This window comes from Alexandromys fortis, unplaced genomic scaffold, assembly GCF_014885135.2.
Source record: "Alexandromys fortis isolate MF-2015 unplaced genomic scaffold, M_Fortis_MF-2015_v1.1 scaffold_10, whole genome shotgun sequence".
Classification (NCBI taxonomy): Eukaryota; Metazoa; Chordata; class Mammalia; order Rodentia; family Cricetidae; genus Alexandromys; species Alexandromys fortis.
This window is the reverse complement of record NW_026067895.1, coordinates 6,565,278-6,589,944: the sequence shown is the minus strand read 5'-3', so window position 1 is coordinate 6,589,944 and position 24,667 is coordinate 6,565,278. Positions and strand designations below refer to the sequence as shown.

The following is a 24,667-nucleotide window of genomic DNA, read 5'->3' as shown; positions in this document are numbered from 1 at the left end:
ATTCACAATTAATTTCTCTGGGGCTGAAGATGGATCCCAGAGCTTTGTTCATGCCTGGCAAGTGTCTGTCACAGAGCTATATCCCCAGGCTCTCAGTTCACACTTTGGTCTCACATAGTACCAGGAGGAAGAAAACTAATGACTGGCTAGGACAGAAATAACCATTTCACCGGGCAGTTGTCACTGTTCAAGTAGGCAGAAGTGCTAGGTTCATGACTTGTTCCATTCCACACACACTTCATAGCCACCTGTCATCAACTTCCAACTTCCTCCAATATCCACCTCCTGCCAGACTCTATCCTCGGAGACGGATGGTGATACTTGGGGTGTAAGTAGCTTCCACATAAGAGGAGATTAGAAGAAAAGTCTCTAAGGCTCCTGAGTGCTCGTGTGTGCCCAAGAGTCCATGGCCCCATCATCCACAGAACACAGTGCCCTGCAACTCTGTCACACAGAATTGGAGCCACTAACACAGCCTGGGGGCTGTGTGGATGCTCAGGATAGCCCACAAGATGCCAGAGGACAATATTCCCTGTGGTTTTCCTCTCCCTCTTTTGCTAGCAAGGGAAGAGTTGGGTAATTATTGCTTGTTAATCCCTAATGAAATCCCTGCGGTGTCAGAAATGTTTGCATGAAAATCAGGACATGTAAGGACCCTGTTCTCACCCCTTTGAAACATTGATTTGAAGGTAGCGAACTTTTCTAACTTTGCACTTGTCCCTTGATTTCAGATTTGTGTCAGAGATGCTTCAGAGGAACGTAAGTGCATTGTTCAATTTTCACCTGGAGTGCTGCTTTGTTAGCTGTAGCCTCTGCGGCAGATGAGTAGATAGATTACTCTGTGTACCTGTGCCTTAGTCTTTACATAAGAGGCATTTTCCTGGAACCTTCGCTTGTTGACACAGTGTACCCAATAGCTCAGCTCAGAGAGGTCAGATTTTTTTTTAATTGAAAACATCTGGCAAAGACTGAGTCCCGGGGAGTGGAGTGGGATGGTTTGTTGCACATGTCCAGTGCCGGATGATGATCTCAGTGAGATTCACTCACACGTGCACTGGCAGGGCTGCGTGGAAATCTTAGGGATCTTTTCATTTTATGACTGAGAACCTGTGCCTGTTGATCAGTATCGCTTCACAGGATCCAGAAATCGCCTTTCTGCGTGTCTATCAAAGGGAGTGAAGTGGGATGTCTTGGGGAGATGGATGTATCCTACGTTTACCACAGCTGTGTTCACCATAGCTTCAGATATGGAAACAACCTAGGAGTCTATGGATGAATAGATAAAGAAAACTCATTTCATTCAGTTTTCCATTATACGTTTACACAAGAAAACTATACATACATGTTTGTATATACATATATGCATACAAGCGGGATATGTACACAATCTAAATATGTCTCCCATATCCCATGAGTACATATGTACACACACAGGCATGCATAATGGGATACTATTCATTTGTAAGAACCATCTTGCTATTTGAGACAGCACAGATGAATCTGGAGTATATTATGTTAAATTGAATAAACCCAGTTCAGAAGAGGAATACTGAGTGCTCTCATTTGAATGTGCAATCTGAAAAGGTCAAATTCATGGGAACTTCTGGTTTTTGCTTTCCAGGAAAGGCTTATGGGACACTATCTTTAGACCTCTCTGGGTGTTTGTAAGCTCAGTTTTGTAGTCAGAAACAATGATCTGCTTTTAGTGGATTTGATTATTCGCTATTAAACCATGCTGCAGACTCTATGTTTATGAGCTTGTTTACAGCTCCAGGGATGCTGTGTGCACCTCTCTTTGGTTCCTGTGCCCTTTGTCTATGTGCAGCATGGAACCCAAGTGTAGTCAAGTATGTGAATTCCATCCCGAGTTCACTAAGCTTTTAGTTAGTGCAAGGTGTGTTGGCCATCTGTCTGTCATACTCGAGTTAAGCAGCTTATAAGAAAGGAAGGTCTGCTTTGACTCATTGTTTCAGAGATTTTAGTCTATGATCACTTGGCCTGGTAGCTTTTAGGCCTATAGTTAGGCAGAACACAATGGCAGAAATTTCAGTCAGGTGGTAACGCCTACCTCATGGCTACCAGGAAGCCACAGTTGACTTCCTTCTAGTTGATTCTACCTTCCAAAGTTTCTGTCATCTCCCCATAGCACTATTAGCCAAGAACCTTCACCCAACATGAGTTTGGGGGGACCTCCTCAATATACAGGCAGGGAAAATGTCACCCCCTCACATGTGGTGCCTCCACCCCAGGTCTTATCTGAGGTAACAAGAAGGGCACGCTTCTCATTAGTGATAGCACTTTCTTCTGTGAACTTGATGCTGAAGAAAGGGCTGTTTTCATAAATTGTTTTTGGAACCTAGGACCTCTGTCTACCTGAAATTGGGGCTTTCCCTCACTATTGAAACTGCAAAATCTTTGTTGTGGAATGTGTGATATGTTCATGATCTCCATATTTCCCTCACGAATTTCTTTTATTATGTCCAGTACTCAAGGGTGAAACCCATAGTGACCCCGCGCTTTTCCCTTTCCTGCACGGAGAACCTGATGAGTAAACTTGGCAACATCGCCAAGACCCATGATCTGCACATCCAGGTAGGCATTTTTCTTTGGTTTGTGCCTCTGTCTATACCTGCTGTAAATCCCAGTCTCCAGCCTCCATCTTTGGAGGCCCCGCCCCTGTGCCCCTTGCCCCTTGACACCTCCCCAAGGAGGGTCAAAGTGATCCACCAAACTTTGACCCTTCCCCCAGAAAAAGTCAAGACCACTCCCCCACGCTACTTAAAATGCTCTCCCCAAAATAAACACATGTCGTTCTCCCCCCCCCCACGTTGGCGGCTTTCCAGTTCCCCTCGGGGACACCCGAGAGTGCAGGAGTCCAATTAAACCTGGATATCTTTTAATTTGGTTTGTTTTGATTTGGCTTGATTGGGAATTTTGCATCAGCAGAGAGCTCGTGTTAGAAAATATTGTTAACACCTGCAAGATCTCTCAGTGCCTTCAAGCCATCTCTAATAACCTGTAGTTCGCCTATTGAAATCTCCTAGAGTCAAAGAATTAAGTCTTTAGGAAGGAGGCTCCCTGTCTGGCGTCATCAGGAGGCACCCTGACTAATGGCACCCAAACCAGTTGTCAGTTTTGTGGGTCAGGAGCCTGAAGTTGTTCTCATCCTCCATGTTCTCTGATCTGTCTTAGACAGGCCAAGACAGCTTTATAAAGAATAGCAAGGTCAATGTCAGACTACCCATTTTTGGTACGATGCTCTTAACACATTTTCTTCCTACTTTTATATGATGCTTTCCTGGTGTTCTAGACCTTCATTTGTAGAGGAACCAATTATTATTTGAAAAGGAAAAAGAACTTAATTTCTACCTTACGGAAGTGCATTTAAAATCCTTTTGTTCTGAGTGTCTTAATTTAAAGTTAGGAACAAAAAGTATACCGTCCTTTATCATTAAGTTGTTGCAATTTAGCAATAAAATACTTTTTAAATCTCACAGCTGGGCTAAAATTAGGAGCGCCCCTCCCCCACTCAAGCTTAATTACACACTGAACTAAAATTTCCCCTTTCAGAGCCGACAGTCTTAGAGGGAACAGAAAGTTGGGGTGAGGCAACATATTGATGATCCCTTGCTTTTATTTATTTATTTTTAAAATGTATGTTCATAGAACCCATTAGTATGTCTTCTCCATGATTATTGTTTGTGGCTTCTGATATTTGGACTTTGGATTCAATTCCCCACAGTTATGCTATGGTGATACAATTCCAAATTTAGATAATGTTTCCACTTTGGGAACAGCATGGTTTATTCTAAGAATGAATGAATGAAAGAAAGAAAGAAAAGGAAGGAAGGAAGGAAGGAAAAAAGAAAGAAAGAAAAGAGGGAAGGAAGAGAAAAGAAAAGAAGAAAGGAAGGAAGGAAGATGCAAATGATATTAAAAGCTACATAAAAATAAAATGAAAATGACATGCTGAAAGTCTGTCCTTTGGCTGGAGGTGCAAGGCCATTGACAGAGCACTTGCCTAGCATGCAAACCCTGAAACTCTGAGGTCGATCCCCAGCATAACCTGTGCATGGGACACAACACTCAGGAGGTGGAGGTGGAAGAATCAGAAGTGCAAGGTTGTCCTTGGCTAGAAATCTAGCTCACAGACATTTTAGGAAACAGGAGATGAGCTCTGATTAGAGGGATGGATGATATGCATTTATTTGTATTATCCAATCAAAGCACCTGGTTGTTCTTCCTCTTGTGCTACACCCATGCATTTCATGGAAGGACTGGGATTTAGTCCTGACTGTGGGTAGAGTTTGACGTAGGTGCAGCACTGGTTGGAGTTGTTGCTCACTTTTTCTTTTCTCTTGCCATGTCTCTTCTTAGCACAGAAAAGAGGCTTGGCAGAGTTGTTTTGCAAGAGTTTGTTGGCTCGAGAATTGTTCCCATCTACTTCCATCACCCTGGGTCTGAAATAATTTTTTTTTCTAGAGACTTAGGTAGCTTCCAGTGCAAGACGCTTTATGTCCCCTCAGATTTCAGGTGCCCCCGTGAAAGGTTGGTGTGGCTGCCTCAGACTCACTTGGGTTGTGTGTGATCTCCCATGAGCTCCTTCCTGATGAAAGTGGGATTCTTCAGCTGTCATTTGCACATTATTTAATGCGAAAATATGATTTAGAAGGCCAAGAAAAGAGGCAGACTGAGGCCAGGCCCTGAGCCTAGTCTTCCTCCTGCCTCCAATACATGGAGTTCTGTAAAATTTCACACCTGAAATATGACTAACATATCTGCATGAGAGATGGAAAATTACTTAACTAGCCCAACGCTTTAATTGCGTGATGAGAGGTGGAAGCTCACAGAAGAGAACTGACTTGCTCTAGGACATATAACTAGGCTCAGAATTCAGCTCTCTTTGTTCAGATTTTAGTCTCTTTCTGAGTGACCCATGGATTCACCTTCAGATGGTCACTGAATTCTGATAGGCAGGTTGCTGCAAGCCAAGCACTGGGTGCTCTTTGAAAGTACTTACATTTGTTCTTGCAATAGATTAGAGTTTAGAGTTTCAAGACTTGGGGGAAAGATCTCTCTCTCTCTCTCTCTCTCTCTCTCTCTCTCTCTCTCTCTCTCTCTCTCACACACACACACACACACACACACAGAGCCATACTCATGATATTTAGTATTTTTGTCATGTATATTGGTATAGAGGATGCATATAATCATTTAAAATTAAACCCAAGTACAGAGCTTAATGTTTTCATCCATAGTCTCCTATATCAGCAAGTTCAGCAAGCAGAAACTAGCAATGGCATGTTGACATAGAAGATATAATGTTAAATATTTTACAAAAAAGTGAAAACAATATTTATTTGTTTGCAGAGCCATATAAGTGAAACACGTGAAGAAGTTGAAGTTGTGAAAAACTTATACCCTGGCTACAAAAACTACACAGATGTCTATGATAAAAATAATCTTCTGACAAATAAGGTAAATTCAGTATCATGATATAATGTATATAAAGTCAATGGCACCCTTTAAATTTCAGAATCTCAGAAGTAATCACTGTTCTTCAGTACACATGCATTTTCTAAACTAGAGTAAACGCAGTGTGTGTGTATGTGTATGTGTGTGTGTTTTGGGTGTACACATGTATGTGTGTAGGTGTATGTGTGTGCCTATATGTTCATGTTTGTGTGTACACATGTGTTTGTGTGTGTATAGATATATGTATGTGACTATATTGTGTTTGTGTCTACATATGTATATGTTTGTATGTACACATGTGTGTAGATACATGTGAGTGCATGGTATGTGTGTATCTATCATCTCTATGTGTATGTCTATATATGTGTGTGTTTGTATGTGTGTGTGTGTTAATACGTGTGGGCCTGATGTTTCATACCTATCCTTAAATCTAAAATTTCATTGGATGGTAAGAATGGCCTTCTTTCCAATGATGCTTTTGCAGTTAGTACATCAGTGGGCTTTTCTTTGAGTCAGCAGACCCATTTCCAAGAACAATTTTTTAAAGGCTGTAAAAATGGGTGTGCTGATAACACAGGAAAGTTTGGATATAACTATCCCCAAGGAATTGGTTAAGTCATAGAATCTACATAGTGAGAGTTCCATTCAGTGTGCACAAAGATCAAATATGCATGCTTCCACAGAAGAACATTCAATACGGTAGGACATGCAAGTACCTGTGTGTACATGTGAGTTTTCACACTTAAAACCTGCCCAGAGATACACAGGGAATGTTAAAAGCAACTTTTTAAACTCTGAGGTTTAGACAATCTATTACCTCTATAATTAATTAAAATTAATGTGAGTGGCAAGAGACTTCATTAAAGCAATATACCCTTTGGCCTTGGCCTTTTGTGAAATGAACACGCTACCTTGAGAGTTTACTGCAACAAGTTGTTTCTTAGCGACTACATGAAAGGAGATAGGAGTACGAGCGATTGGAAAGGTTAATACTTTGCATAAATAATGTAAATTTTACATAGGAAGTTTGATCCTTCTTTGTATATATTACCATATAATTAATAAATTAACCTTAAATTTTCATGTTAATCTTATTTGTGCAAAGGTAGAGAAAGCTTTATTTGAATAATAATTTTTGCCTGTTGAACTATGCCTCCCAAAGGAGAAAGCAATTGAGTATAGATTTTACATTAAAGTAAAAAAAAATTTAGAGAATTAAATGTTGCTTGGAAACCCACAAATCTTACCAGGATAAGAATTTAGAGAGGTTTCATATGTGTGGCACCTACTTTCTTAAATAAAGTTTACCTTCTTTACTCAAAGCTGTTATGATATGACGTATCCTGATTTCATGTCCATGTCAAGAGCCATGGGTGACTGTATTAAAACTAGTAACAGAAATAAAGAAGAATTCTTTCAGATATGGTGACTTATGCCAAAACTTCCAACAGCATTCCAGAGGCTGAGGCAGAAAAAATTATGATTGTGAGGTCAGCTTGGGCTCTATCGTTCAAGGCCAGCCTTAGCTATATAGAGATTCCATCTCCAAAACAAACCATCTACAACAATTAACCCATAGTTCTTTACAAAATCACATTTACAGCTTCCATGAACTTTTTGAAAGTCCTGATTGGAATACAGACAAGCACCAGCCTACTGGAGGTACATCATATAGATTTAGAAAAGAAAGCAACTTGAAAATTTTCTATAGCAGAGATAATAAAAATTGTAATGTGTTCACTTTGACTGGATTTCCTATGGCACGGATGAGCTGACTGAGCCAAAAGAATCAAAATCAAGAGCCCGGGCAAGGATGGAGTTCAGTGGTACAGTACTGGATTCGGTTACCAGCACTACAATAAACAAACAAACAAATCATTAAAATGCACAAATTTGTTGAGACCTTTGTAATATGTATTTGATGCAGGGATTTTGTCCTTTCAAATAATAGCAACAGTCGTGGCAAAGACCACTGTAGCCAAGCCGTTGCTTCTGTACCTTCTTATAGTACATAGCCATGAGTATTAATGCAAGCATTTTTAGCGGGAAATTCCACGCTGGCTATTCTTCTCTCTAGACAGTCATGGCACATGGTTGTTACCTTTCTGAAGAGGAACTCAACATCTTCAAAGAACGAGGAGCATCAATTGCACATTGTCCCAACTCAAACTTATCGTAAGTACACAATAATTGCTTGGTAGATTATTGATACGTAGCATAGATGGGCATTCTCCGTTTTCTCAGTTTCTTCTTCTAAGGTCTGTTTCTATACTGGATTTGAGTGGAGAAGGAGCCAGGTAGATGGAGGCTCACCTGTGCTAAGGTGAGGATAGAAGGCATTTGAAAGAGGGCATTGCCTTCCCAAAGGTTATGAATTCATGAATGAATCAGTTGAAAGTTATGGGTTATATCTCCAGCAAAAGCAAAAGGTCCATAGATAGAAAAATGTCATGTCTAAGTTTAGGGAACTTGTGGATAATGTGATCTAGTGTGTAGATGCTGGGTTAGAAACTTAAGAGTTGTGCAAATAGTGTATTTGGGTGTGCGTTGCTCTTAAAGAGTACTCCTGGGGAGTCTGACACACAGGGCAGAAGTGAATAACATCAAACTAGTTACCACAGTGGGACCTGGAGTCTAATTCTTCTAGACTCTGTCAGTTGTCCATCTCAAGAAGTGATGGCACAGGGACAGTAACAAACAGCAATGGCAGAAGGGCTGGGATGACTATGGAGGAGCATCCCTTTTGACTGTCTCCCGACAAAAATAGAGCAGAAGAGGGTAGAACACCTCAGCAAAGAGCTGGAGGTATTAGCAAGCTTAGGGACTTCGTGAATGGCACAGATGTGTGTTCGTGACTATGTAAGAAGGGCTCCTGGACACACAGGACATTTCTCTAGTTGTTTGAAAGGTCTCAGAAGACCCTGAGTTTTGAAACAGAAAATAAATGCACATGACTTTGTGGCCTGAATTGCAGCCTAGGGACAACAATTTAATATTCCCTGGATGAACAGTAAAATACCCTCTAAATTAAAACATGATCTGGCTGTTCAAATAAATGCTGACCTTCAAGAGTTTCAGGTTTTCCTCATGCACATTGGGGCTTTGTAGTTATAGTTTAGTGTATCCTTGAGCACAGCCATTTGGTCACTGTGTCTTCGTGGACTTCTAATTACATGTTATAGCTTTCCTTCGTCTTTCCCTGCATCAAATGGGATGAAGACAATGAGGTCCAGAATCCAGATCGGGAGCCCTCTCTCCTAGGTTGTTATCCTTGGAAGCAGCGTTTGTACTCTCAGACCCCCATTTCAATAGTTCCATCCTCTTTAGTTGCATCATCTTTGACCCTGTAAGCAGGGAGGAAGAAAAACATGAGGGAAGAATACCTTTCCTTATCAGTCATAATGTCATCGCCAACCTTCTAAAATAAGACACATCAATGAGAGAAAAGCCCAGCAAAGTGCCTCCTCGGAGTTTTATGTGCACAGGACCGTTAAATGAAGGCCAATGGGCACAGAGAACTGTCCCGTATTTTTTGCTTTGATGAGATGGAGCAAGGCAAACATACAGAAATGGAATTGGACAAAGAGGCTCTGATCTAATGCCAAGCCATTAAGTTGGGATACCGGGGAGGGCATCTTCAGATCTTCTTGATCATTGTGTCATATTGTTTTCCATCTGTGACTAGGGCAGGACCTCTTCCAACACAGAATCTTACGACTGTCTATCAAACTCCTTCCTGGCCAACATAAGACATAAGGATGGAGGACTAGAATAATCTCATCAAGATTTGTGGCTGGCATAGGGGAAAAGGGCAGACATTTTAGTTATTTTATTGCTTTTGGGGCAAACTAGGACCCTATGCATGCTTAGTAAGCACTCTACCACTGAGTTAGACCATAGCCCTGAGAAATTCTGGCTTATATGGTTTGGAGACTTGAGGGGAAGAGATCAGAGAGATGCTCTGATTTCTGAGCCTACTTCTGAGGCCCAAAGCATCATACACTGGGCTATTATTTTTGTACTTTAATAGAAATTGCTTCTCTTTTGGGTAATGCATTGTTCTGGATATAGAGGAATGTGATGGTTTCTAATTTATATTTTGTATCATGAAGGAGGAGTTGGCCAGAAAGCTTACAGCTCTATTAGATTCACAGACTAAGTACCAAGCTTAATTCTTAATTCTAATTTTCCATATAGTTTCCCGCCCTCCACCTTCCTTGCTAATTTGGACCCTTGCAAGAGTGACCTCAGGTCAGGAAGAAGGACGCAGCATTTTATGATCTTCTCTGCTCCACCACTTTCCTGAACTGATCTGACTGACCATTGGCCTTAGGGCTTAGGATGAGAATCACAGTTTTTAGTACTATAGCCATCTTTGACAGTGCCTATATGCTGTTAAGTCACTCGAATCTCCTTGTTCTTGCATTTTCTTTCTCTCCAGGCTGAGCAGTGGCTTACTGAACGTGCTTGAAGTCCTGAAGTGTAATGTGAAGATAGGGCTGGGAACAGGTAAGCAGCCATCATCTGGAGCTGAACTGATAAATCACCATTCTGATGTAGCTGATTTGTAGATATTTGGGTTGTGCTTAAGGAACGTGAGCTTTTTTTTTTTTTTTTTTTTTTTTTTGGTTGCTAGGGATGGGTGTCTTAATAAGAAACAACAACCAAAGAGGGAGAAGTTTGGAAGTCATTACCCCCACTTCTCAAAGCCATTTTCCCTGGTCATTGTTTCTAAGCTGGGCACTCATGTCGAACAGCTCACAACTGCCTGGTCCAGCTCCAGGGGACCTAACATCTTCTTCTGGCTTGCACAAACACTTGCATTCACATGCACAAACTCTCACATAGACATATAATTTAAAAATAAAACAAATTCTTTTTTTTAAACATTTTATGGATTCTTTGTGGATTTCACATTATGCATCCCAATCCCTCTCATCTCCCCGTCCTCTCAGACCCACCCTCTGCCCTAGCAACCTTCCCACAGGAATAATCAAAAGTTAAAAGAACAACTGAAAACCAAAACACACACACACACAGACAGACACACAAGATTCTGTAGCATGTCCCAGTGAGTCACACAGTTTACCCTTTAGTCTATTCATCTTTACTGCTGAGTCTTCATTGCGATGAGTCATCGGTCTGGTTCGAGGCCTCTGGCTTCTGCTGCGCCATCAATGCTGGACCCTCACTGGGACTCCTCTTGGATATCCTGTTACTGTCCTGTGTCGGTGGAGGTCCTGCTGTTTTGGATCTGCAGGTCCAGCCCCTTCACATGCTCTAACAGGTTCATAGATGAGGTGGATATTGGGTGGGCTTAATCATAGCCCTGCTTCTGGGCCTGGGTGATAGCTGGATTGGTTAGTTTGCCAGTTTTCCCTCATCACTACCACCTGGGTGAGCTCTCCCGTACTGCCCCGGGGAACTCGCCCAGTGCAGCAGGCAGCAAGAAGTTCTCTTGTTCTCAAGGCTTCCGATTCGGATCACCTTCACTCACACTACCAGAGCCAGCTCTTCTACCTTGCTACCCTCTTCCCTTGTTAATCATTGTTTCTCAATGATGCCTAGCCATAACTATATATTTCTATATTTTTCCTTTTTACAAAAATATTTTGATAGTGTTTCCCTAAATTCTGTTTCTATCTCAGAAGTCCTTTTAATTGTTTTTATTGAGCTAAGCATTTTTCTGCACTTCCCTCCCTTCCTCCCTTTTTCTCCCCTTCTACCCTCTCCCGTGACCCCCATGCTCCCAATTTATTCAAGAGATCTTGTCTTATTCTCCTTCCTATGTAGATCCATGTATATCTCTCTCGGGTCCTCTTCTTCCCAAGGTGCTTTTATCATGGCCCTTATCACAGCAATGGAAACCTAACTAAAGCACTCTCTGAGCAACAGTCTTTGGTTTTCTTGGGAACTTAGGTCTAGTGATGGATGCCATGTTTTCTCCGTCTTTCCTGCCTTCCTAATGCAGCCCTCTTGGATGCCAGCAGATACACAAGATCTCTTCCCCATTTTCTGTGTGTTCACTTTGTGAAAAAAAAAAAAAATCCCTAGATGACCTCAACAGTTCCCTTTTCTATGCCTGCAGCTGGGTGTTTAGGAGCTGCTGGAGAGAGCAGTGGCTTACATGTTAAGTTCTGTGCTCCGATTCCAAGCAGCCCTCAACACTGGCAACAGCGATAATTATATTTCTCTAATAAGTAGCTGCCTCCTCAATCCCGCTTTTCCTCCTAAAACTTTCTATTGCTGCTGAAGTCCTCTTCATTCCCAGCCCATATCCTCTTTTTGTGGATCATTACAAGAGTATAAAAATAAATCAGAAATCTTTGTTTCAGTTTCCACCACCGAGTTTGCATACATTCTTGCTCACGTTTAAGTGCTGTCTACTGGACTAGTGTCATCAATACACAAGCATCTAAAATATCTCCTGACCCGTTTAGTTCATACTATGTAACTGTTCTCTTGCCCAGACACCCCCTTGAGCTTCCTGTCCCACTCTGCTGCCTTTCTTCACAGAAAAACTTCTGTGAGTGTGGGTATCCACACAGCTCGTGCTCTCCACCCCCACCCCGTCCTGATTCTTGCCCAGCCAGCAAGGCAGCCATCTTGTTCTTCTCGCTGTGACTCGCTGCAACCACGATCTCTTGCTGTCTCTCAAAATATGCCATTCTGTTGTGACTGAATGCCTCTGTGGTCTACTGTGATTGACACTTCTCCTGGTCCCAATAGCTTACATGGGAATCAGCAAAATTGCATTGAAAAAAAATTATTCTTCCTATGTTGCTGGCCTTTCTTTCTTCCCTGAAGGCTTGCTTTCTTTTTCCTGCCTATTTGGAAAAGCTGTCCCCAGAGATCAATAAGTCAATCGTTTTTTTGTATTTCACTTCCCCTCCCCCACAGGGGATTTTGTCCTCAACTCTGACCTCAGATGCCTCTTAGCTTTTATGTGCATCCCAACTCCTCTAACAAAAAGTTCCCAAGAAAAAAATTGACAAAACCTCATGCTTGAGAGCCTCTATTGTTATAGGCTTTAAGAATTATCACATTACCACTACCTGGTGTGGCATAGTACCTTGGTTAAATAGCAAGTTACCCTGTCCATGGACCTTGATATTGTCTCTAAAATGGAGTTGATGATAGCAGATCAGATAGATACCTTACCTGTTTGTGCTGTGGGATAATACTCTTGTACCCTGTAAAGATTTGTCACTCATTTTGGTTTAATAAAATGCTGATTGACCAGTAGCCAGGCAGGAAGTATAGGCAGGGTGACCAGACTAGAATTCTGGGAGGAAGAATGGCTCCGTCTACAGTCACCACCCAGATGCAGAGGAAGCAAGATGAGAATGTTACATTGAGAAAAGGTACTAAGACATGTGGCTAAACATAGATAAGAATTATAGGTTAATTAAGTTGTAAGAGTTAGTTATAATAAACCTGAACTAATAGGCTAAACAGTTTATAATTAATATAAGCCTCTGTGTGATTATTTGCATCTGGGTGGCCAGGAAATGGAAGCACAGCCTCTGATTTCATGTTTGTGTGGAGGATTGGTTAAGTCAATATTGTGTTGTTTTTGTAATGATTCTTAGTATGATAAAACACTGGTTTGTGACAAGTGGCTGTTCAGCATTGCTTTTTAATTTTATAAATGATTCACTTCTTTCTAATTAACAAGAAATAGTTACACACAAAAAGACTTAATGGGTGCTTGTTATTTATTTGTGTGTGTGTTCAAGTATTGTGCTTATTGAGTGTGTGTGCATGTTAGTGTACATACACGTGTTCACATGTGTATAGAGAGACCAGAGGTAAACCTCAGGTATTATTCCTTAGGCACTGTGACAAGGTCTTTGGATGGGATCCAGGCTTACCAATTAGACTTCATGAGTATCCAGAAAGCTCTGGTGATCTGTGTTGTGTGTCTCTGCCTTCCCAGCATGCTAACACACCCTTTACTTAGGTTTTGGGGATCAAACTCAGACCCTAATGCTTGCTTGCATCACAAGCACTTTACTGACTGAGCTGTCTCTCCAGCCCTGATTATTTCCTAGTAATGCAGACTAATAATTTAAGTAATAAAATTTGTCAGGGAACCAGATAATCCTACATCAAGACTGTTATTGATAAAGAAAAGCACTCTATTAAAAAAAAACTCCATGCAAGTTTACCTAAGGACATATACAATGGCTGAACATAAAATTCAGCTGCAATCCAGAATTACTACTAAATAACCAATTACTTTTGATAATTTCAGTATTTATAGGCAATAATAATTACATAGGACTACCAGAAATGACAGGAACATTTAAAACTACAATGGATGTTTGATTAACTATAAAATGTATTCTCCAATAAAACATGCTATCTTACTTGACATTGCACCAACTCATTTCATAACATGCATTTGTTCCTGCCAAAGGCAGTGTTTCAATTAATTATGACTAGGGGTTTAATCTGAGTCACTAAAACTCTCATTTCTCATTCAGTGATGCCAACCAGTATGGAAATGCTGCCCATATCAGCTCTGGTTATTTATTGTACTAAGTTTCCAAAAGTTATGCTCATTCTAAAGCTTTCTGAAGAATTATTGTTTTAAAAATTGGCTATTTAATTTTCTAAAGCTTTCATCTAGGTTGAAATAATACTTGGACATTTTCTTTAATGTACGCAATTGTGAGTTTATGTTAAATCATATTATAAACCTTTCACAGCCATATTTGAGTAATTTTTTAAGTGTTTAAGAAACATCTATCTATCTATCTATCTATCTATCTATCTATCTATCTATCTATCTTTATTAGCCATGTGGATGTTATAGTGGGTTGAGTTGTAGTCCCCAAAAGAAGTCTACCAGAACTTTTAACTATGACTGTATTAGGACTAAAGGTTTCTGTAGATAGAACTAAGGTAAGGCTGGCAACATGAACTCTTTCTGAAATGGGATGGCTCCTGAGCTCAATGAACAACGCTTATAAGAGACAGAGAGGAAAAGCCACAAAGACCCAAGAGAAAAAGATGATGTGAACATGGAACAGACTGGAGTTACTGCCATAAGCCAAGATCTCCAGGAGGTGTGAGGAGCTGGACTGAACAAATCCAGATTCTTCCTGGAGTTTCTAAAGATCTGGGGTCCTTGCCATCACTGTCAGTGATGCTGAGGTCTGAAGCCCTGGCCTTGTACAGTCTCCACATACACTCTGCCACTGAGCCACACTCCCCAGCTAGCCCTGCCAACACTTTGACTTCCAAAACTGTGAGAGAAGACAGTTCTCTTGTGTTAAGTCACAAGATTTGTGAGGTTTTGAGCAATCCTAGAAGCTAATTCTGAAACATATTTGATTTTAATGAAAGGTGGTTTTTAAAAATCAGAAAAGCAATAGATTTTGTTAGAGCATCCTGATGTGTGTATTGTCCTTTACCTTGTTCTCATTTGTCCCCCTCTCATGCCTACTTGCTTGTCCTATTCCTCCCCCTAAATAGTGACCACTTCTGCTTTTATGCAAATGAAAAATTTTGAGTTTATTTAAATGCTGGCTTATATTTATATGTTTACAGATGAGAACTTTTTAGTAATTGAAAAATAGAATGTTTGTCATTAAAACCAGAGGAAGAAAACAACATATACACCTGTTATTCCATCCATCTTCATAAAGTCCCTGTTTGGGCTTTTTCTTTCCTACACAGATGTGGCTGGTGGTTACTCCTACTCCATGCTTGATGCGATCAGAAGGGCAGTGATGGTTTCCAATATCCTCTTAATTAATAAGGTGAATGAGAAGAGTCTCACCCTCAAAGAAGTCTTCAGACTAGCCACTCTTGGAGGAAGCCAAGGTAACGACTAGTTTCTTCATCTTTTACACCATGTACAGCCATGCCAATGTGTGTCTTTGGCTATAATGTAAAGGTACGCCATAGTGAACTAAGGCAAATCCTATATTAATGACTGATATATGGCATATAGTATACCCAAAGCATAGCCATGCATGAATCAGCCATTCTGTCAATGAATTCACTTTTTGGTAGACAACTGCTTAATGCACTGTTACCATATTGATTATTTTAATTAATAGTTCCACTAGCCACATACATATGAGTCAAGATAATTCTCCCTTCTATTGAGTCAAGTGCTTTCTTTTCTTGAGTGATAATGCTATTAATAGAAGTTACTGCCAAGCTAGTTGAATTCTTTCCATGGGGCAGTGTGGTGAACGGTCTGCTCGTGTGCTGTCATTCAGGGCTCACAATCACTGTTGTCAATTTCATTTTACAAAGAAGGAACCTGAGTGACACACAGCTGCAAGGTGAAGTGTGCCATGTTTTGAATCCAGAAAACATAAATCCGAGTGTGGAGTCTCACCTCTATTAGACTGTCTTTCCATATAAATCCCTGCCTAGTTCATGCACTGATTACTCAAGTCGTGTTGAAATATGAGCGGCGGGGCTGCGTCCCCAACACCCCGGCCGCTTGGCTAGCTCATGCCCGAAATAACAACACGCAAACTGTATTCATTTAAGAACTGCTTGGCCCATGAACTCTAGCCCTTACAGGCTAATTCTCGCACCTGGACTAGCCCATTTCTAATAATGTGTGTAAGCACCCCAAGGTGCGCTTACCGGGAAGATTCTAGCCTACATCCATCTTCATCGCGTGTGCCTCAGAGAGCAGAGCTATCGTGTCTACCCGAGAGAGCTGAGCATGGTGTCTGTGATCCGGAGAGCAGAGTCTCTCCGGGAGCAGAGCAGAGTCTGACCTCACTTCCTCTTCCGCCCAGAATTCTATTCTGTTTACTCCTCCCATCTATGTTCCAAGCCATGAGGCCAAGCAGCTGGTTTATTATAACTTAACCAATGAAATCAACAGATTGATATATGACACTCCCACATCAAAGTCGCTTTAAATGAAGAAAGATACAGCAGTGTAGTTGATTGATAGACAACTATTGTTCATCATCTTGCCTCAGTTCTCATATGCGACTACAATAGAAATAATTGATTTGTTCTAGAAATATGGTATAATGACAATGGCTTCATGCCACTGGCAGCTCTGGAGCAATTAAAATACACATATACAGGATCTTTGTAAATTTATGATAGGTACCCAAATCATAAATGGAAGGAATTATCTTCTCTGCATGTTTCAGAATATGATGAATACCAAAAGAACATTTCAAGAAAGAGGAATCATGGTTACAGCTTTTGTGCTTTCCTAGGCCTTCTATTTCATTTCTGAAATCATTGTGTGGCCCCTCCCCCACAGCACCATTATTTCTGTTATATATGTTAGCTCAAAGATCTGCTACCCACCCACTGATGAAAACAGACTGAGCCAAGGTGACAATTCTTTTTTTTTTTTTTTTTTTTTTTAATCCTAACCTCTGTGTTTTGCTTCACTCCGTTGCTGTTTCTGATCAGACTGCTGTGGGAACTTGCCCAATCTTTCTGCCTGGGAGTGTAGCTTTTAAATCAATGCTGTTGGACCACTAGTTACTGCTCGGAATTTCGTCTCCTCAGTTTATGTATGTAGTAGAACCTACGTGAAATGGGTTGACGAAATCCCTGTCTCAAGTGTGGCACTTCCCAGCAGTGCCACACCTCTACCCTACTCCATGTCAGCCATGTTCACACAGCCAGCATTCGAAAGGTGGCAAGTGCATTTCCTGAAGCCAATGGAGATGCTGACCAACCTGGGTAGGTCTCTAGAAAGATCTAGATTTGCATCCATTTGAAAGTTCACTGGAAGCCCCCACCTGTTTCTTGGTTAACTCGTTTTTTGAACTCTTCATGTTCTGAAGAATAGCCTGTTTAGTTTAGATCTGCCATCAGAACCTCGGGGACCCTCTCAACTGTGACAGTTTCTTTGGCCCTACTAAGCACACACAGTTCCATGCTGAATACAGTCATTAAAAGCTCATGGTAGGTAGCACCTTTGTCAGTGACAAGAAGTAGCATGTTATCAGTAAAGGAGAAAAGTACCAGAGTTTCAGTTCATACCAGGCTCCCCCAGAAGCCACACAGTTGCTTCAAACAGTTAATATTTCCACACCACTCTCTGGCTATGAGACTTCCTTAGGTTAATTTTTTTTTCCTTTTCTGAGAGTGAAAAAGAGTCACTATTTAAGTAATGTATAAAGAATGACTATGATTTCTAATTTGGTCTTCTGATAATTGCCAAGTTTTCAGGATGCCTGTGCACAGAAATATCATGTGTCAGATACTGTGCTATTCCATAAAAGAAAAGGAAAATCTCTCCAATATTTACACATCATAAAATACCCTGGCAGTGACAGGATGCACCAGGCATGAGTAGATCTTGGAGTAGACAGTACAGCAATGAGCTGTGGCCTCAATGCAATGACCTCAATGCCTGTCTTTCTCAGAATACAGACTTTAAGGAGATGCCACTCAAACAACATCATTGGCAACAAAACCCAATACCTGCACATTCTTTAATATGTTATAAAAATGTGCCATGTTCTCCTTTGGCATCCAGGGACCATGGACATGAGTTACAGCTATGACAGCCTGTGCCCTATTTTAGAAAACTATTTTTTCTTGGGCAAGCAGAAAACTTTTCCTTTAAAGTCAACAGAGTCACTTTCAAAATCACTGGCATGCTTCAGATGCAGGATCTCTGGATATTTTTTCCCAATTCAAAGGATTTAAGCTAAAGAATTCATGATGGGTATGCCTGTTTTAGAAATTTGACAAAGATTTAGTTTTTTAATTTGAGGTTCAGGTCACTGCAAAGAAAAGAAATACCACCAACTATTTCACGGACTAAAAAAGACAAAGCGAGGAGTGTTGGGGAAAGGAGGAAGGATGAGGTAGATTGGTGCCAAGCTGGTTGCTTTGAGGGTTCAGTAGAGTGCGCTGACAGAACTGAAATTGAGACTTCATCAGAATTACGACAGTGGTGGTGAACGGAGCTATTTGCTTTCCTGTTCTCTACTATCTATACAGAGGTCATGTGGCCTGTTGAGATGAGAGTTCTTCTCTGCTTCACTATTTAGATACTACTTTTGGAGGGTCTAGTTTTATGTTTGCAGAAACCATCCCGGATAACAAGGACATCACAATGACTCAGTGGCAACTCTGACTCCTGTTCACTTCCGTTTGTAGCCCTTGGTCTAGACAGTGAGATTGGAAACTTTGAAGTTGGCAAGGAGTTTGATGCCCTCTTGATCAACCCCAAAGCATCGGACTCTCCTATTGATCTGTTTTATGGGGATTTTGTTGGTGATATTTCTGATGTAAGTAAAAGAAAGTAAAGTAAAATGCCTTTTTGTCATTTAGGGCTTTTTTTTTTTGAGTGGGTGGAGGGATCCATTTTTAAAACAATCATTATTAAAGTAACATGTATTCATTTAGTTTATTTATAAGAAATATGTTAATGTTTTAAAAAATTCTTTTATTCTTCTATTATTAGAGTAAATTTCTGAGAAATAGGCATCTCATTCATTTAGTTATATTTTTCTTCTTTGATGCACTTTTTGAAGTATTTGCATCATTTTTTGTATGGAGTTCTTTGATTTATGTGAGACTCTACATCTGACAATTTCAAGGTTGTTTGCCAAGAATATTCCTGTAACAGGTGGAGAATGGTGAAACACATCTTTAATCCTAGCACTAAGGAGGGGAAGTCAGGTATATCTTCTTGAGTTCGAGGCCAGCTTGGTGTACATAGTAAGTTCCAGGACTATGTTGAGACCCTGTCTCAAAAACCAACAAATAGATAATATTTTAGTAAGGATAAACATTTGTTAGTAGTAGTCTGGGATTTTTGTTCATTTGCTTGCTTTGGGTTTAGGTTTTCATTTATTCATTTGGTTTTGGAAAGATAATTTTTTATGAAAATGTAAATTTGTCATTAAGAAATGGATTTCAATTTCTGGATTTTGCCAATGGCATTTCCCTGTGAATCTCATTTCCGAATGTATCAAGTGCTGTTTCTCACTGCATTTATTTTTCATTTTAGGCTGTTATCCAGAAGTTCCTCTATCTAGGTAGGTAGACATGCTTCTGGGCTATAAACACAACCTTTTTCTTGGTCAAGACTCTCTGTTCTAGGTACATTACATTAAACTCTATGGATGTTAAATTGTGCTAATTCATTTTTTAAAAAGTTCTCAGCATTGAGCTTGCACTATAGCACAATGCCTAGCAATTCCCCAAGAACATACTTAAATCCTGAGCTGTGACACAGAGGGGAAGAGAGCTTTTGGTCAAGCCCTCTTATGCTCCTTCTCTGACCCCAACCTCCCTATCCTGGGACAGAAACTGAACCCACAGCCAGAGTTCTATTCCCAGAGGCAAAATTAGATCAGGAGAGCCCAAGAGTAGCCTTCCGTCTCTTTGTGTGAGTTCAGTGCTAGGTGAAGTTGAGCTTTTCAAGGGCACATTCTATAGACTGCTTATTTCAATGTGCTAAGCAAGATTCCAGGAGTAAAGATAGGTATGCCCTTTTCTCCTGGGACTGGAAATGCCAACCAGCCCCTTCAGCAGAAATGTCAGAGACAGGGGTTTATTGAACAATGGTGCATTTCCACCTCAGAGACAGAATAGAAACCCCAGTCCACAATGAGCTATGGTGTCATCTCTTAGCCAAGTCATCCCAAGAGTATTATAAGTGATCTGGGAAAAATAGAGCTTCTTTCTTTTTGCTTGTGTTTCTTCTTTGAAAAGCGTTTTGCTTAAGATCTCTTTCAAAGGAAATTAAGGCAATTATTGACCCAAAAGCACAGTACAAACAATTCTTTGATTTTTCTTTCAGGAGATGACCGGAACATTGAGGAGGTTTATGTGGGTGGAAAGCAGGTGGTTCCGTTCTCCAGCTCAGTGTAAGAAGACCCGTGGGCATCCATGATATTCTCCTGGAATGACATGGTTCTGCATCTTCCTTGTGCCCAGGGTGCCAGTTAGAAAGTATATTTAAAAAAAAAAAGTATTGTGTTCTTCAGATGACTTCTGTTTCTATGTCTGCTTCCAGTGCTCACTTGGTAAATCGTGCAAAGGAAGTGACATGCTCCTTGACCCTGATGGGGAGCATTCAAAATTCCATGATGGTGCCTACTTCGGGGCTGCTTAGATTTGTGTTAGGCTCATGCAGAAGACAACAGTGTTAATAACGGGCGCTGTGCTTCTACTATTGAAATCAAACCTTTCTGTGCAGGGAAATACGTTGCAAAGAAATATCCCTATGTGGTTAGACATTCTGAGCTAAGTGAAAAGAAGGCGACTCCGTGTGCCCCATTGAGTAGAGTTTTATGCGAGGGCACAAGCTAGACGGTGAACAGATGTTGGAAAAAAACATTGATTGTGCTTGGAAATTAAATACTGAAAACATCCATGTAAAAAGAGAACTTATTGGATTTTAAAATGTGCTTCTAGGTTGACCTTATCTATGGAAATTTGCATTTTATGGAATTTGCATTTCAGAGCTGTGTTATTGTTGTGCGTTGCCTTCTCTAGGGATGAGTGGCAGAACCCGAATGCTCCATGCTTTTCAAATATAATTCTGTGCTTCAAAGCGTTTGACAGAAGCTGAGTATTAAAGATTTACAGTGTCTTAGGGATAGTATTCATATAGCCACGTGGCATAAATAGTTGTGTTTTTGTGTATTTCAAAGTCACCTTGATTTCTGGCTGTGCGGTGTTACAGTTGCTTCTATTTTATTAGATGAGAAACAAGCCCCGTGTGCTGTTGCTGTCTAGGCTAGGGTCTCCATAAATCGGGGGAAGTACTGTACCCCTGGGAGCTGTTAGCAGTGACAGGACAGGGCTCTCTGCAGTGCCCCATCTATTCAGTGGGTCACTGTTGCTGTGAACTTTGCCCTCCTATCAGTGTGCTAGAAGTTAAAAGTCAAGTGCAAGTCCCTTTAAGAACTGTAGATAAGGCTCTGAAGGCCTGTATCCTGTTTTTCTAATTTATCAGATTGTCACTTGAATTCCTTGAGTTTTTTTCTAGCATCAAAATCTTAGTATAATGAGGTTATAGAAATTCTATGTAATGCTTCTATTAGCAGGACTTGCTATTCTAGACATGAAGGAATAATAAACAAAGGAGGCCATTTTAGCTTTCCTAACTACACAATGTCCCTTCTTATAACAATGAAAACCAGATTACAACCGCATGGCAGATTCTTAGCAAGCAGTGATGTGAGTTCTACATTTTCTTAATTTATTCCACACGCTATAAACAAACAAAAACAGGGAGCAGGTTTTGTCAACATATCATTCATTCCCAGGGCTTAGGTGAGTTTCCGTATTATCCTACAACAGTTCTTAGGTGATAGAGCTAAATCCGTGTTAGCACGTGTTAGCAAGTCAGAGAGCACACAGTTCCTCCGCTGCCCTGTAAACCTCAGCTTCACATCGCATGCTAACTCGGCAGTAATTTGTCCAGACCTGTTTTCCTGATAGAAGCACCTTTAGATGTGGTGTATCCTAAAATATTTAGTCTCATTTAGTTTTAGTTTCTTTTTTTTAAAAAAAAAAAAGACAGAATTATTTTGCGTGTATATGTGTGTGTGGGGGGGGATAGAAGTCGATAAAACCAACTTCTGGTCTTAGTCTTCTAGCACACCAGAAACATCAAAATGATCTGCCAGATCCCCTCCCCCATTTCTCTCTGAGTTTGGCAAGTGTTTTCTGCTGTGTCTTTGGACTCTTACCAAAGGAACTTAATTGCAGAGAATCTAACCTGAGTGACGTGGGCCTGGGAGCTTAGGTGTGGGTTGAGTAAGAGTTCTGCCAGTCAGCAGCTGCTTCCAACCTTCGCAGACCCCACACTCCTCTTCCTTAAGGGTGTGCATTTTGATATTGAGCATCAGCTTTTATTTAAACTTAAGATTCACGCACAGTAACATAAATATATGTAATTCTGGAAGCAGGAATAACAGTCATTTGACACCATCCAGTCAGGCATTCAGATTAGTCCTGATAGTGTGTTATAAGCTGAATAACTTCTAATAAAAACAATGTGTTGAAGTGTTTACATGTACTGTGATCTCCCTGCATCCCTTATAACTTATGAGTTTTATTCTCCCAAGTGAAGTGTTCCTCAATGTGTGACTTATGCCGTTTCAGTGCCCCACACAAGGGGTCAGATGTCCTGCACTTTGAAATGTTGCCGTTGCCTAACTTAGGTTGACTTTCTGAATTACAGTCAGCCCTATTCCTAGCCTATCCCAACAGTCACTTTTTGTTTGGCTGGTTTGCTCTCTTTAGAAGAAAGGGAGAAGAAAAAGGAAGGAAGGAAGAGAAGAAGGGAGGAAAGGAGGAAGGAAGGAAGGAAGGAAGGAAGGAAGGAAGGAAGGAAGGAAGGAAGATTAAAACATTATCCCTTCTACTCCATACCATTTAACTTGTTTCTCTAGAATTTTTGATGGACTTCATTGTAAAAGGTTAAGAAGCACTGAAAAGTATCATGTGTGTTACATTTCCAAAATTTCTTGTAACCAAAACACACAAGTAAGCTAATGAAGTTGAATTTGATTTCGTGGGGGAGGCATTGAAAATAAGAGATTAGGACCCAAAGGGTTTTTCTATTCTATTGGGCCAAAGAGACTGGACTTTCCTCTGTGGCATTGTCTTAGCTGGCTCTTTCCTTGCCCTGTCAAAGACTTTAGAATCCAAGAAGATGTCTACCTTCATGCCAGGAGGAGGCCTTTCTAAGTTAATTCTGTGAACATTTAATCTCTTTTCTTCTTCAGTGAGAAATTTCCAAGTTAAAGGAAAGGAAATGGCGGAAACCCCCTTCTTCCTTGCTTAGCTGATTTTTTGAAGTATCCCCTTGGCTATCTCTTTGGCAAATGCTCTGAAATTTTACAGAGGAAACATAACGGCTGTGAGATCTGGCAGTGTGTTGTATCTTCACTCCCTACCAGATTATTCCTATTTTTAAACTTTTTTGCTCCAGAAGCAGGCATATGGGAAGCCTGCAAGGCATGCTGGGAAGAGCATTGTATCAGTTCCTCCTTTTATATGCATGTGAGGAAGGTACCCAGAGCTGGATGCTTCTGGAGTTTGGTGGGCATTTTTTTTTTAAAGTTGCTACTGCTGTTGTTGCTGCTGCTGCTGGAATATTCAGATATTTTAAGAGAGTTACCTTAGCTATTAACAAATAGAATGAGAGGCATAGCAAGAGCAATGACTTGAAATAATCTTTAAATCACAAAGATTCTATATAATATGTTTAAGACCGAAAGGAGATGTTTGCAATTTCTCTGATCCACTAGCTGCTGCAGGTATGACGCCATACATTGCACTTTATTATGTCTCCAGAGAAGATGTAATAAACGTCTTTCTGAAGACCTGGGTGGAAGCAGATAGGTGAAAAGTCACTGAGAAAGAAAACAAAACAAAACTCTTGACATTTGTCGCCATAAAAATACCCCCCCCAAACTCTTGATTGCCGCTTGTTGCCATGTGTGTTTCCAAGCCTACCCCAACATTCCTACCCATCCCCAGCACTGAGCGTGAGAGAGCAAGTGTTGAAGGGTTTGTTTGTGGGTCTAGTACAAATGCAGTGACATGCAAAAGCCAGCCAAGTCAAAGATGAAGGGAAATGTCAATCCCCAGCAGGCTTTTTACCAGGTTACTTGAGTAACTGGTATCATTTACCTTTGTTACTTGGCAGTGACTCACCTGTCTACTTCTTACCCAGAAATCCTATCAGCAATCTTTCCTGACCTTACTGTTAACCTCTTGATGGCTGTTCTTAAGAATATAGACACACCTGTGAATGTAGTCAATGGGGACCTCCTTCCCCTTGGTATTTGTATGATTTGCTAATTGTCACTGTACTGAGTGAGCTCCTTCGTGCATCAGGAAAAAAATATAATAAACGTGATTTTGTGTTTGCATTAGCGTTTGCTGTGTTTTCTGTGTTTGTTGCAAGTTCTATCAGCATGATGAAAGGAGGATGAATCTGATAATACATTTTTTTCATTTTCTTATAATGGATTAAAAAACAGACTGGAATGTTTAGCTGTGGGCCAATGATACTTCCATCATATCACTATACATGGCTTTTTAAATGAAGCCACTGGGATGGTTCTTCTAGACTGGCAGCTTGTTTGGGTTGATGGGAGGATTAGTAAAATCTTAGTCCAGCTGTGTCTGTGAAGAAGTACAAGAGATGAACAGATCGTGAAGGCTGTGGCCTAATGACTAGTTTAATGGATCCAAA

At 40.6% G+C, this 24,667-nt stretch overlaps 1 protein-coding gene across 1 annotated transcript in view; it reads left to right on the top strand.

The window, feature by feature from the left end:
* The window catches only part of Gda (guanine deaminase), a 65,567-nt gene extending 41,222 nt beyond the window's left edge, over positions 1-24,345 (top strand). The window contains exons 6-14 of the mRNA XM_050159228.1: positions 732-759; positions 2,485-2,592; positions 5,371-5,478; positions 7,553-7,650; positions 9,917-9,984; positions 15,163-15,309; positions 18,598-18,728; positions 19,454-19,481; positions 20,249-24,345. Coding sequence (XP_050015185.1) covers positions 732-759; positions 2,485-2,592; positions 5,371-5,478; positions 7,553-7,650; positions 9,917-9,984; positions 15,163-15,309; positions 18,598-18,728; positions 19,454-19,481; positions 20,249-20,319 — 787 coding nt within the window. The 3' untranslated portion in view covers positions 20,320-24,345. The remainder of the gene's footprint in view (positions 1-731; positions 760-2,484; positions 2,593-5,370; positions 5,479-7,552; positions 7,651-9,916; positions 9,985-15,162; positions 15,310-18,597; positions 18,729-19,453; positions 19,482-20,248) is intronic.
* The last annotated feature ends 322 nt before the right edge of the window (positions 24,346-24,667 follow it).